We start from the raw sequence: 15,466 nt of genomic DNA on the forward strand, positions 1-15,466 counted from the left end.
CCCCAACCCCCTGGGTTTTTATCCTGCCTCAGTCTGAACCATCTTCAGAATGGAGAGGGTGGCGGCTGGAGAAACTCCCTTCCTCCCATTCAGTCCAGAGGCTCTCAGGGCCAGCGAGGACGTACTCACCACACACAGTTATCCGGACTGTGTTGCTTCTCTTGACCACCCTGCCAACACCTGCGACACAGGTGTATGACCCGCTGTCCCACTCTGACACTCTCTTGGTGAAATTTTGAGTCTGTGAGACAGTCATGCCTCCCTTCTGGATGGTGAAGTTGGCCGGAGGTGCTCCTGGGATGGAGCACCACAGGTTCAGATCTTCTCCCTGGTCCAGATGTACGGCTGAAGACTCCAGCTTAGGCTTGGAAAACAGCTCTGAAAAGAACAGTGAGTGGGAATGGGGTGAGATGTTTGTGGGTACCAGCTCCCCAGTCCCCTGTATGGAGAAGACTGCTTCTGGGAGAACCAGTTCCCCACTTCCTACACAAAGTTTCCCTTTGCTTCTCAAGAACCTGATGATCACACAATTCACGAGCCAGGGTTCATTCTTCTCCTGGGATTCCAGTGGAGTTGGAATTGCCTCCTTCATTAATCCAATTTATCTTACAGACACGGATTAGAAAAATTTGGCAATTTGTAATGTGGCAAGTAATGACTCAGGCATTCACTCGTTTATTCATCCACTCACTCATTTCATCCCACAAGTATTTATCTCAGGCCATCTCTGTGTTTGGCAGAGGAGAGGCAGCAGTAGAAAAGAAACAGTCCTTGACTCTAAAGTGCTTAAGTCTCGTGGGCGGTTCTTCAGATAGTGTTTGCAGTAGAGCCCATAGATGGGACATGGAACGTAGGCTTGAAGAAAGCAGGAGAAAACTCCTGGGGTAAGTTATCCAGGCAAAGATAGAAAGTATCACTGGAAGAGAGAATAACATATGGAAGGTCTGGCAAGAGGTTCAAGCACCTGAAAGTTCAGGCAGCCTGGGACGCTGTGGGAGAAGAAAAAGAAGGCTTGCAGATCTTCAAGGAACTTGAGAATCGCATTTTAAAAAGTGTGGATTATACCCTCGGGACAACGGGAGCCATGGATGATCTGGGTCACGGGGATAGCTTCAGATGTGTTCTGTAGGGAGGTCTCTGGAAGGAGAGTGGATGGGGTTGGAGGGACCCAGACTGGAAGCAGGAGGGAGTGTGGTCTGGGCTTAAAGCAGAGTGATGCTGTGGAGTTGGGGAGAAGCGGCAGCTTGGCCACCATTCCTCCAGCACTTCCCATGGAGGAGCATGAAGATGCCACCTGAAGCCTCCCAAGGCCAAGTACTTGGTAAATTTCAACAGTCTATGCTACTGGAAGGAGTTATTAGCATCATAATGTAGGTTGGATGTCGAGAGTATTAAAGACTGTGGTTGACTTTCAAGAAGTTTCATCATCTCCTAATACAAATATTCTCTAAACAATACCAGTATTTTATAGTAATGGTAAATGTTTGTTTTCAGCTGCAGAGGAATTACTATTATTACTATTATTATTAGCTATATAACCTTTGTGGAGACTTGGCTCCTTCATGTAAGCAAATGCGCACTGACTCCATGGTTATGACTCTTGAAGCAGAAGGAAGCAGAAGGAAGAAGGAGCCAGTGGCGCTTGAGACTCTGAAAGAGACTGAGACTTGAAGTTTCTCTTAGAAAACCTTAGGGGTTTAAGAATGCAATTAGGACTCAGGGGTCAAATTCTACCTTTTGCTCTAAATTTAGGATTTGATCTGCCATACAGGTTTGGAAGTAAAAACCAACACTGTTGTGATGATCACTAATATTCCATGGATGGAAATGGAAGTCATTTCCATCATAATTATAATCAGTATTTACACAGTGTCTTCTTAGTTTCCTTGATAGGGAATAAAATAACACTGTAAATCAGGTGATCTCCTAATAATTAATTCATTGATGCACACTCCACCCCTCTTTCCTTCCATATAATGAACATCAACTTACCACTTTTCAAATCACCATCAAAAGCTCTAGGTTAGGGGACTTCTCCGGTGACCCAGTGGCTAAGACTCTATGCTCCCAATACATGGGGCCTGGGTTCAATCCCTGGTCAGGGAACTAGATCCCACATGCCGCAATTAAGAGGGGCAACTAAAATCCAGCATGCCACAACTAAGACCAGGCACAGCCAAATGAAATAAAATGAAATAAAACAAAGCTCTAGGTTAGGAGTGGGGAAAAAAAAAGAAAGAAACTGACCTCCTTAAGGACCTTACAATGTCATTGGACAAATACCAAAAAAGTGAAAAAAAAAAAACCCTCAGGAAGAATCCCACAGAAATGATTTCACATTTAAAAATAAGTAAACAAAAATGCAAAAAAATACAAAACATCTTGCTGGGGTGGGTGGACAATGGTTTATAATTAAGAATGAGATGTTGTTAGGGAATAATCTGTTTGTAAAGGAGGAGATGTAAGCAGACCTGCTGGACCATCACTCGGGTTAATAAGGATAAGTCTTTTATTTACTCACTGAGCAAACATTTACTGAGTTCCTATAACGTGCCAAGCTCTGTGCTAAGTATCAGTGTTGTCAGATGAATTGAGCCACAGACATTCCAGAGCTTACCCAAGATGATGGAGACAGATGCTAAATCTTTACAGTGACTGTTGACCTATAGACAGGAGAAAAGTGTGATGGGAACTGAGGCGTGACCATGGGACTCTTCCTGGGAGGTTCCTAGAGGGAGATTTGGGGCTTGGTCTTTAAGGACAGTAGAGGTCTTCCAGTGACCAAGCAGAAATAATATTCCAGGCAGAGTGGGGTGAGATGTTTGGAAGGGGCTGGAGTCAAGGTGAAGGGGTGTGTGTGTGTGTGTGTGTGTGTGTGTGTGTGTGTGCATGCATGCTCAGTCATGTCCGACTCTTTTCGAGCCCATGGACTATAGCCTGCCAGGCTCCTCTGTCCATGGAATTTTCTAGGCAAGAACACTGGAGTGGGTTGCCATGCCCTTCTCCAGGGGTTCTTCCTGCGCCAGGGATCAAACCCAGGTCTCTTTCATCTCCTGCATTGGCAGGCGGGTTTTTTTTTGTTTTTGTTTTTTGACCAACTGAGCCACCAAGGAAGCCCAGGAACAATGAAGACAAACAGGTGCTTCTCCTACAGGTTTGTTGAAGGATGAATTGGAGCAGAGATGCTTGGGGAACTCCTATGACATCCTGGTGAGGGCCAGAGTGAGGGTGTGATTGTAGAGATGAGATGACAGGACAGAGTTGCGAGTCCTGGCAGTACCTGGGTCTGAAAATGTGATGGAAACCCACTTTCGATCCAAAGACAAATGACTAATTCAATGATCTTGATGTCCACAAAATTATTGTGAGCCTCCAACATCACTCTATAGAACCACTCATAGTGAGGCTGGACAGCAACAGGGAAGTGGAGAACAGGCTGCAGAAGTGGGCCTGGAGCCAGGTCCAAGGGCTTGCAGCACTTGAAGGTGGGGGAGTCGCCTGCCAGTCCTGGCGTGGCTCCGGCAGCTCTACATGGAACCGGAGCACAGAGCATCAGACTGAGGGGATGGAAGGGCCGGCCGAGCCTAACACTGGGCTTTATTGGGCCAGGGAGCCTCGCCTTCTGATTGACTCGAATACTTAGCATGACTCAGACTTCTGATGTGGGATCAGCTACAGCAATAGTATCTTGTGGTCCAATGATGCCTCGTGTTTCCCTAAAGTAGCCTGGTCTGAGGGATTGGAGTGCTGCTCTAACCCCTGAAATTGCCCTTGTGTTTGCCACTTAGTCCCTGCTGCTCTCATGGCCATACAACCGTCTCTTTAATGGAGTTGATCATTGCATCACATTCTCGTCATCTATTTATGTCTGTGAAATTCTTCAAAGCTGCATAGGGCAGCTCCCTAGGCCCCTTAAGTTGCCCAACATACAGAAGGTGCTCAATATATGTTGAACTGAGTACTGTTCTCTAATGAGATAATTATATTTTATCCAAAAAATATGTGCCATCAAAATATTTGCCATTATCAATAATAAACTAAATCGCTAGCAGGAGCCAATCTGGTATAGACCAGCAGGATCCAACACCTACCAGTCTCCTAGATGGGTAGATGACAGCCTACCCATGATACGGGAGACCATCACTGTGACTGTACAGTCTAGACTGACACAGAGGAGGCTTTCAGTAAATGAGCGAATGAATGATGAATGAATGAACACTTTCACTTGGGAACCAAAAAGTGCCAACTCTCTCTGCCTCTGGAACGCTGTCACCGATGCTCATCTGTTCATCCAACAAATATGTATTGAAAGTCTACTGTGTGCCAGGTACTGTTCGGCTGTTAGCGATATAGCACTGGATAAACTAGATAATATCCTCACCACCTTAACATTCTAGTGCCGAAAGATATACAATACACAGGGAGAGGTAGAGTACATTTTTTCTTTGCTGGTAAAGGCTGTTTTGAAAAGTCAAGTCAGGTAGGGATTTCCCTGGCCATCCAGCAGTTAAGACCCTGCACTTCTCGCAGCACTGTTCATAATAGCCAGGACATGGAAGCAACCTAGATGTCCATCAACAGACGAATGGATAAGAAAGCTGCGGTACATATACACAATGGAATATTACTCAGCCATTAAAAAGAATACATTTGAATCAGTTCTAATGAGGTGGATGAAACTGGAGCCTATTATACAGAGCAAAGTAAGTCAGAAAGAAAAACCCCAATACAGTATACTAACGCATATATATGGAATTTAGAAAGATGGTAACGATGACCCAAATGCGAGACAGCAAAAGAGACACAGACGTATAGAACAGTCTTTGGACTCTATGGGAGAAGACGAGGGTGGGATGATTTGAAAGAAGAGCATTGAAACATGTACATTATCATATATGAAACAGATCGCCAGCTCAGGTTCAATGCATGAGACAGGGTGCTCAGGGCTGGTGCACTGGGATGACCCAGAGGGATGGGGTGGGGAGGGAGGTGGGCGGGGGGGCTCAGGATGGGGAACACATGTACACCCATGGCTGATTCATGTCAATGTATGGCAAAGACCACTATAATATTGTAAAGTAATTAGCCTCCAATTAAAATTTAAAAAAAAAGACTCTGCACTTCTGCTGCAAGGGGCATGGGTTCTATCCCCGGTCAGGGATTTCAACCTCAGCAGGGCAACTAAGCCCACACACCGCAACTAGAGAGAAGCCAGAGTTCAGCAATGAAGACTTGTGTGTCTGTGCGTGCTCCGTTGTGTCCAACTCCTTGCGACCCCATGGACTATAGCCCACCAGGCTCCTCTGTCCATGCGGTTCTCCAGGCCAGAATACTGGAGTGGGTTGCCATTCCCTTCTCCAATGAAGACTTAGTACAGCACCCAAATTAAACTAAATAAGTAAAAGAAAAGTAAAGCCAGGTAAAGAAGGAAGGCATCCCGGGGAACTTTCTAAGTACATGGGTTTGGAAATCTAACAGGCCGGGGGTAACTCTTGCTCTGCCACTCGGCAATCCTGTAATCACTGGGTGAGTGACCTGACTTCTCAGCTCCAGTTTCTACATCCATAAAGCCAGCATCATAATACCTACCTTATGGCATAATTATGAGCTTGAAATGAAAACGTATGTAAACCAGGCAAAGAGTATTCAACAAAGAGGAACTGTGACTATGATTTTTTAGTCTAGTAATGCTTTTTCGCTCCTGACCCTGTCTTAGGACCTCCACAGGGATGTAGAGATCTAGCACAGTACTTGGCACAAAGGGAAGAAAAATGTGACATAATAATAAAAACGCCAGTTAACATTTGCTGAGTGCTTACTCTGTATGCGGCTCTGTAGGAAAGGCAATGGCATTTAGTCCTTATAACAGTCCTGCAGTCCTATCATCACTCCAACGTCAGAACTGTGGCAAGGAGACGGTCAGTCACTCACTCAAGGTCACAGATGTACCGAGTGGCCCGGCTGGGATCTGACGGCCCAACCTGCACCCTCAAGCACCACAGGGGTCTGCTGACTCGCTCTGCACTGACTTTTTCCCCATGAGCACCATGGCCCTGCCTGCACACACCCATTCAGACCGGCGGGAGCAGAAGAACCAGCTCTCACTGCCCGGCCTGGATTCCAGCACAGAGACCTCTCGAGCCCGCCACAGGCCGACGCCCTCCAGCGACCCTACCTGTGATGTTGACCATGACGCTGCTGACTTTGGATATGCGACTGGCTTCCACTTTGCACGTGTAGTTGCCGTTGTGCTCCGTCGTGGCCATCACAGAGTACACAGCCTCGCTGCTGTGGCTATTGTGTGCCACAATCTCCCTGTCCTTCTGGATGATGATTTCCGGGAAAGACTGGGCCTGGTGCGTCACCTGAACTGTGCACTTGACCTGGAGGTCATCTCCTTCTGTGATCTTTCCCTCGGGGATGATGTGGAACTTGGGATTAGAGAAGGATTCTACAAGAAGAGGACAAGCTGGTTGGACTCAGGTTCAAATCTGGGTGAGGAGAAAAGGCACTTCCCTCCCCTTTTCTGTGCTCTTGGATGCCAACCAGTTTTTCCTTATTAATTAAAAAAAAAAATTCAACCTTTCCTTTCAAAAACCTTCACCTAGGCTGCTCTGGTGCTCCCTCCCTCTCACTCACTCTTGCATCTTCAGCCACCTTCTTAATTTCGTTTCTCTAACTTTGAGCTTCCCAAAGTTCGAACCCACACCTCATCTGAAGAACATTTTTCAAATGACTTCAGAAATAATCACAGCAGTGAGAATCAGACCCTTCTCCTGCCCACCAAGGGTTTTCTAGGTAACTCTCATACCATTTCATGGACCTCTGGCATTTCAGCTTAGATATTCCCCTGCTTTCCAAAGTTCAGCTTCATGGAAATGAATTTTTAAATAACCATATGCCCCTGCAAAGTGTTTTTTAGTCTATTCTATTTCTTTTTTAAAAATGCCGTTTGTGACTAACTAAATTGATTTCATGACTCATGCAGTTTGAAAAACACTGTTTTAATAAAATATGGGTCAACATTAGGGTTTGGACACATGAGGGAAGAAGGGCCAGGCCTTTGCTTCCACCAAAAACCCCAGCAGAGCGTAGAGGAGTATATACACCGATTACAGCCACATAAAATACAGATAAGGACATTAAAAGACGCCAAAAGTAAATTTAAAGTGACCTACTACTTTAATATTCATTAGTTTTATTTTTTTTAACTGTAAAGTGATTTAAATTCACAATAAAAGGCTATCATTAAAAAAAAAAAAGTTTGTTTTCCTGAGTAAGAGTCAAAAAAAGAGACGGCATCTTTTAGGACATTCAACAATACCCTCTGGGGTAGTTTGATAATAACTAAAGATTTTTTTCCTGACACCCAAACTAACTCCAGATGTATCAGAGATCTAAATGCACAAGAGGAAAAAAAATTAAGCCACAGAAAAAGTAAAAGAAAACAGAGGTGCATTTTTTGCTTTAATAATCTTGGAGCATGGAGGAACTTTAGGTATGAATCACAAAACTGGATACCGTAAAAAAAAAGATGCATAAATTGATACCATAAGGGGAAAAGATGCATAAATTTGATTTTAACTAAAGACTGAAAGCTTTTTCAGGGAAGTAAAAAAGAAAGACAAGTGACAAACTGGGTAAATTTTTGCATAGCACCTGACAAAGAGCTCATCCCTTTAATTTATAAAGGGCTCAAACAAATCAATCAGAAGCAGTAGGCAAATATGGGCAAAATGTATGTGATAGGCAGGCATGAAGGGATATAAAAGTACACATTTACAAATGTAAAAAGCATACTCAACCTTCTTTGGTCTTTAGACCAAAGAAATACAAATCACAGTAGTGATATGCCATTGTGCCTCAATTATAATAGACTGTCAAAAATAACAAAAATATTGGGAGCTCCCTGGCAGTCTAGTTAAGATTCGGTGCTTTCACTGCTGTGGCCCAGGTTCAATCCCTGACTGAAGACGGAGATCCTGCAAGCTGCTCACAGGCAGTCAATAAAAGAGAAAACATCAATAATGTACTCTGTTGATGAGGATGTGGGAGAATGAATACTTTTGATGGAAATGTTTATCCTTTTGGAGGAGCGCATTGGTGATATTTTTCAATACCAAAAATGCACAAAACATCTGAATCAAGAATTTGACACAGGGACTTCTCTGGTGGTCCCAGTGTTTAAGAATCTGCCTGTCAAAGCAGGGGACACGGGTTCGATTCCTGGTCCAGGAAGATTCCACATGCCATAGGGCAACTAAGTCCTTGTGCCACAATTACTGAAGCCAGGGTGCCCTAGAGCTCATGCTCTTCACCAAGAGAAGCCAGCACAATGAGAAGCCTGCACATCAGAACTAGAATAGCCCTTACTCCCTGAAACTAGAGAAACAAAGACCCGGCAAAAAGTAAATAAATAAATAAAAGAATTTGACACATAAATAATAATGAAATACTCACAAAACTATAGAAGTTACAAGAATGTTTGCTGCAAGATCGTCTTAAGAGCAAAAAAGTGGGGAAAAAAATGCCTAAATGTCCATCAACATAAAATGAGGCAGGTGACTGTCACCTTCTGAGATGGCCCAGGCTCTGGCTATGGAGTGTGTTCCCTCCCTGAATAAAACCTTCTTTCACTTTCAAAAAATAAATTAATTTAAAAAACTAACATGAAATGAGGCAAATATATTATAGCATATCCTTACAACAAGATTCTGAGTTGTCACTAAAATGGTAAAGATCTGTATTTCTTGATATGGACAAAAGTACATCTATATTGTATTTGTTAAGAAAAAGTTATAAGATAGAATGTTTGACAGGTCTCTCTCTCTCTTTTTTTTTTTTTGGTAAAAACAAAGATAAACAAGTCAAAACTGTGTGTGCACATGATGAATGAGCAGAACAAGTCTAGAAGACCATACAAAAGACTTTCTCTAAGTGCTGGTACTTACTGTGAAGGGCTGTCACTTTATATAGTACCACATTTTCTGAAAATTTAACCCACACCATGAACTACAATAAAAAAAATTTTGTATATACATAATACTATAAATATATATATATACATACACATAATACTATACAGGAAATATATACACATACAATATAGCATTATGTACACACAATGGGCAAAAGTGAAGGTGCCAAAAGCAGAGGTTCGTTTTTTTTTTTTTCTTAATTGTTGCTTTGATTTATTATTTTTTTGGCCACACCACACGGCATGTAGGATCTTAGTTCCCTGACCAGGGATCAAACCCGTGTCCCCTGCAGTGGATGAGCAGATTCCTAACACTGGACCACCAGGGAAGTCCCCTGAGGGTCTCGTAACAAGCTGTAGGGCTCCAATCCTGAATACACTTGAGGCTTTCTGTGGTAAGCTGTTCCTTCCCCTACCTCCTTCCTGCTTCACACATGCTCCCTTCTCAGGCGACTGGGAGCTGCTAGTTGCCTGACCTGGAGCTCTGAGCTCTCTGCCCTGGACACTCAGACCCTGGCTCCCCTCTGCTGTAGCCTTTCTCACCTGAGAGCACTTCTCAGGTCACCTCATCTGTTTCCTATTTGTCCAACATCTCAGTGATGGAAGGGTGGGTAGAAGAGGGAAACCCCTCGTCAGATGGAGGAGGTGAAAGCTGAGGACCTGCCCCCCTTCCCTCTGGATCCCCTCCAGGCCCCACTTCCTGATGTCTGATCCTCATGGCTGAAAGTCACAGTTCCCAAGCTGCAGGTCACACAAGATATCGTTTCAGTGAGTCTCTGCCAGTGCTTTAAGAAATGGAAATAGGATAGAAAGAAAAATAGCAAAATGCATCATCTACAAAGGTTAAGAATTGTTTGGAAATATATATGTATATATAATTAAGTTGTGCCACAGTCAAAAAGTTTGAAAAATATAAAGTGATTAAGAACAGTTTTGACAGAGGAGAAATATGGTATGACGTCTCCTGTATGTGGATTCTAAAAAGAAATACACATGAACTTCCTTACAAAACAGGAACAGACTCACAGACTTAGAGAATGTTGCAGGAGGGTGGGGAAGGATGAGGGGAAAGGATCGTTAGGGAGTTTGGGATGGACATGTATACACTGCTATATTTAAAATAGATGATCAACAAGGACCTACCACATAGCACATGGAACTCTGCTCAATGTTTTGTGGACCAGAGGGGAGTTTGGGGGAGAATGGATACGCGTATATGTATGGCTGAGTCCCTTCGCTGTTCCCCTGAAACTATCACAACACTGTTAATCAGCTATACTCCAATACAAAATAATAATAATAAACAAAGAACAGTCTTAAGCAGCAAAGGCCTGAGCCCCTTTCCAATTCTGGGCTCTGTCTCCCCAGACCAAATCAGCAAACCAGGAAGAGTGACAGAAAGGAGAGTAGGACTCTGACCCCGCACAGTGACTAGTTCACTCCTCATGACTTTGGAGGACTCCACTTTGGACCCGGAAAAGATCTTCGCTTGACATTGAAAATATATGGCACGGTCTTGCTCCTCAACTGTGAATTCCAGCGTCGCAAAATTCTGGTTCTGAGAGTTTTTTTCTCTTTTTTTCTTGGCGCCCCTTATATTTAGTTCGAATTTTTCAATTGTGAAATGTACAGGAGCCTTTTCCTCTGGGACAGAACAGTTGACTACCACGACTCCACCCTCTATCACCTCCTTCTTGTCCAGCGTCACCCTGGGATCAGACACTCCTTTGGGGGAAGAGAAAGTTCATTAGTATGTTTGCTCCAGCGGCCAAGCCACCCATCAGCCCAGTCACTGGGGTTGACCCATCTGACGGTTCTTTTGTTCCCAGAACCTCAGTGCTACCTACCAGGTAATTACTGAGTATGTATGTGCTGAGCACCATACCAGGTACTTTGAAAAAATATATAGACTATGTCTAAGATGTGGTTGGTGCTTTCAAAGTTTATAATTCCACTGGGAAGTCAAGTCATCTCAACCGACATAGTTAAGAACAAAACAAAGGCTGCCAGTATTCATCAGTATTACTGTGGTGGTTGTTACAATATATTGAATGCCAACAACAAGCTAGGATTAACTTTCTATCCATTACTCCATTTTGCAATTCTCATAGTAAATCTCTGGGGAGGGCACGAAAGAGAAAATTATGTCCATTTTACAGATGAAGAAGGTGACGCTCTGAGAGGTTCAAGGCTCACCCAGAAGCTTACAGCCTTCAAGCCCCAGAGCAACTGAGACTCACCCCTAGGTCTGTGACTTTACAGCCAGAGGCAGGGGTGGGGTGGGTAAGGGTGGGGGTGGGGAGGAGAAGAGGCAGGCGTGGCCTCTCAGTTAAAAAAGGAAAGCTGAAAATAACTAGGAATTGGAGTACCTCACAGAGACAGTGACCTAGGGAGCAGTCGGGAAAGGAGGAGTCCCTCTTTGCCTGAGGAATCAGAGAAGATCCTAGAAAGGAATAGCGCCTGAGAGGATTCTTGGAGTAAGGAGGTTATTTGGACAGATGAAGTGAGATGGGGGCTAAGGACAGGCATTTCAGGGCTTCGGGATCTGCTTGTGCCAAGGGACATGAGTGACTTTTCAGGATGGCCGTCTAGAGCAGAGGAAGGGCTGGAGGGGAAAATACATCAGGTGGTGAGCTGGGGTCGGATTAGAGGGAGCTGGGAGAGTCTGGCTGAGATGAGCTGTCCTGTCCAGGCCCCAGGGTCCAAGGGCCATGAACTCCATCTTGGAATCAGACAGACTTGCTCGTATCCTAAACCTGCCTCTTCCTGAATGTGCCACCTGCCCTCCGTCACTCAAGACTCATGAATCTTTTTCCTTGACCAGCCCAGGTCAGAGATGTAGAATGGATACATGTATATGTATGGCTGAATCCCTTGCTGTTCACCTAAAACTATCACAATCTTGTTAATCGGCTATACCCCAAATACAAAATGCTTTTGGTGTTTAAAAAAAAATGAATAAAAATATTATTTTTTTTTTTAAAAAAGGGAGAAATGCAGAGTTGTCCTCTTGGGGAGGAGATCTGCACGTGCTCCACCTCCGCTGTCACTTCTGGTGAAGGTGTTCCTCTGGCCCCACACGAGATCGCCAGGAGAAGGGATCAAGCGATGGGATGACCTCATACTCATTGTTAGGTCTTCATCAGAATGCGCACTTGATAAATGGCTAATGAATGAATGGATTGTCTTTTGTCTGCCTCAAAGACCTTCTATCATAAAAAAGAGAGAGAGGCCAACTGCGGAGTCAGATAGATCTAGGTTCTGACTCGGGCTCTGTGTTTGACGTGACCAGACCACCCAACCTCTCTGAGCTCCAGCGTTGACACTTGCACACGGGAGGAACCAGGCTAATCTTGCAGTACCATTGCAGGAGTAAAATGAAATGCATGTGACGTGCTGAGAAACATTTATCTTGCCTCGTGAGGGCCTGAATAAGTGGTAGTTCTTATTACTGGAAGTAACAATGGCATGAATGACTGTTCTGATCACAGAAGGGAGCTCAAAGATGCAGAAATGACAGTTATGACAGCAGCTGTCCAGAAAGAATGGGGCTGAATTCACAAACTATGTCCATTAAATCATCCCAAGTTTCTGGCACATTTCTTTTCAACATCTGTTCCCCAAAGTCTTGGCCTGCCACTCTTTCCTCATCACTACCGTGAACACGGGGACCTGTTGGCTCCTCCCCTGTCCCCGGTGGAGATGCTGAAGTGCTGCTCTGCTTCTCTGTGGCTGTGGCCCCTGGTGATACAGAGGGATGTCTGGCCAGCCATACCGCGATTGTCCATGGGATACCCAGGATGTCCAGAGGACGAACCGGCCTGGAGGATGACACAGTCATGTCCTCCCGTGTGAGCCTCAAAGCCTGATGGGAAGGTGGTCAGAGGTTGTATACTTCTGAGAGGAAAATGCCCCTGAATACTTGCCTACTGATTCTTCCTATTTCCTGTTTGCTGTAAGATTATTTCTTTCTAAGGATGGTCTGGCCAAGCACCTAGTACATGGTGGGCCATTCATTCATCCAACATTGGATCACTCCCTCTGCCCCCATTTAATTCTCAAAACAAACAACATTCAAGGGTATGCAGAGATACCCAGTGATCTCGATTTTAGAGACGGGAAATGAAAACCTGCCTACAGAGGTCAGGGAAGTTGACCCAGGGGCACTCTGCTGGGAGAGCAACTTCTTTCTCAGCCTCTGCACTTTCACTCTTATGCTACATCCCTTTTCTCTGTCCTTGGCACCATTTGGCCATCAAGATAATTCCTACGTGATCTTTTGTATCTGAATCCGGTGTCCATTTTCCGGCAAGCCATCCCCAACTTCTCTAGGCTGAATTGTTTCTTCTCACCGCTGTGCTCCCAAGGTAGTCAGATCAAATGACTGTTGGACTGCAGTGATCTGTTAAATATATCTCTTCCTTCCAGGACTGTAATTGCATCCCAGAGCTAGGATTTGCCTGATGCATTTTCATGTCTAGCACCTATTTTTTTTCTTCCTGACTTGCAACCTTGGGACATGCTTCTTGAGAGAGTAAACCAATGAACGAATGGATGGATGGAACTGTGTGACCCAAATTTCCCCCAATGATACATATTCCACAATCATTTATTGAGTGCCTACTATGAGCCAGATTTTTTTGAGATATATTAAAAGAAAAAAGCTAAACACCACCTCTTTCCTCAGGATCTCACAGTCTGGAGAGCAACGAGATGTGTTAGAAATTTGCATTATTGAGTGAAATAGTAATTGCAGCTTATTGGAAACTCATTATGTGCTAGAAATTGCACTAAACTCTACCAACACAGAATCTTTTAATCCTCTCAGTAACTCCCTGAGGTAGTATTGTTATCTTCATTTCACTGATGAGAATTTTAAAGTGTAGAGAAGGTAAGGGACTTGTCCAGACCAAAACTAAGCAGAGCAACTGCAGAATTCAGTGTCAGCACCCAGCGCCCTGATTTTTGTACAAATACCACTGAATGCAGAGAGGGACAAGAGCTATAAGGACCAGGACCCTGGGGGAGATCAATTTTGCTTGGGAAAAGTGTCAGAGGAGAGATCACTGAGTTAAGTGTTCAAGGAGAGAGGGTTCATGAGGAGAGGAGGTGAAGAGGGAGTTCTAGGGAGAGCAGATAGCATGTGCAAAGGCAAGTGAAGTGAAGTGAAAGTCACTCACTCTTTGTGACCCCATGGACTATAGAGCCCATGAAATTCTCTAGGCCAGAATACTGGAGTGGGTAGCTATTCCCTTCTCCAGGGGATCTTCCCAACCCAGGGACTGAACCCAAGTCTCCCGCATTGCAGGCGGATTCTTTACCAGCGGAGCCACAAGGGAAGCCTGTGCAAAGGCATGGCGGTAAGGAAAAGCCTGGTGAATCGGGAGCGTGTCTATTGCCTGCATTTCCAGGGTGGGGAAACGTCAAGCACACAAGTGAGAAGGGTGGTGGATCGGCAGGGAGGTCCAGTGTGTAAGTGACTCATTCAGTCGCTCTTCTAGCTACAGCACCTGTTCGTGATTCACCCTCCCAAACCGTGTTCTTTTCCAGGCTCTCACCTTTCACCCACACCTCATACTCTGGTGTCGTTTTCTCCTTGTTGTTCAGGATCACGGTGCATTTGTACCTCCCTGAGTCGCAGACCCGGACGTGGGGAATCAAATAACTCTCTGTGTTTCTCATGGAGGAGACGTTGTGAAGCAGCACATCATCCTTGTAGAATAGCACCTGGTGCAGAGGCTTGACCCGCGAGGTGGTGCTGACGTCCACGATGCACTGCAGCGTCAGGTTCTCCCCGTTTTGCACCTCATTTTGCGGCAGGATCTGCATGTGGATGCTATTGATGGTGAAGGCTAAAGGCCGAGGGGAAGGAGAGCAGAACCACCCATCTGTTATCTCAGGAACAATATCACCGTCATCATCAGATGGGTATCATCACCTCCTGCACAACAGAGCGTCCAGGGGTCCCAAGCAGGTGATGACTACGCGCGGTGGGTCAGGCACAGGGCAGTTGGTACTAAGTGGCTCATATTCCCACCATGACAAGGTGGCAGGCTTCAGAGCGTGACAACTAAAACACATCCAGGAGATGTGTGCAGCCAGTGAGCCGCCGCATCGTGGCCCTGGAGAGAGCCTAGGATTTGGGCAGAGGAACGTTCAAGTCTTGGGTCATCACTTACTGTGTGACCTTGGGTGATTAACCTCTCTGACTTCAACTTCCTCATCTCTAAAATGAGGTTACAATATGTACATAGTAGGTTGTTGTGAGACAGAAGAGTAGAAAGTCACCCAGTGCAGTTCCTGGCACACAGTAATTGCGGGATAAGTGATGGCTACCACTGTTCTGAAATCACATGGTGACGCCCAGGAAATGCTCCGCCACCCTCCCCCACCTTCCCCCCAACCCCGCCACCCCTCCATCCCCCCACCCTAGCCTGACCAAATTAGCACAGTCTCAGCTGATGTTTTCTAGCTGATGGAGTCAGAAGC

At 45.1% G+C, this 15,466-nt stretch overlaps 1 protein-coding gene across 3 annotated transcripts in view; it reads right to left on the minus strand.

Moving 5' to 3' along the window:
• Positions 1–15,466, minus strand: part of PECAM1 (platelet and endothelial cell adhesion molecule 1) — a 101,360-nt gene that overhangs the window by 36,623 nt on the left and 49,271 nt on the right. For all 3 annotated transcript variants that reach the window (XM_061144392.1, XM_061144393.1, XM_061144391.1), the window contains 4 exons: positions 14,536–14,829; positions 10,397–10,702; positions 6,176–6,451; positions 130–378 (listed from right to left, as the gene is read on the minus strand). In XM_061144392.1, the coding sequence (XP_061000375.1) occupies positions 130–378; positions 6,176–6,451; positions 10,397–10,702; positions 14,536–14,829 (1,125 nt within the window). The remainder of the gene's footprint in view (positions 1–129; positions 379–6,175; positions 6,452–10,396; positions 10,703–14,535; positions 14,830–15,466) is intronic.

Source organism: Dama dama, chromosome 5 (assembly GCF_033118175.1).
Source record: "Dama dama isolate Ldn47 chromosome 5, ASM3311817v1, whole genome shotgun sequence".
NCBI classification, from domain to species: domain Eukaryota; kingdom Metazoa; phylum Chordata; class Mammalia; order Artiodactyla; family Cervidae; genus Dama; species Dama dama.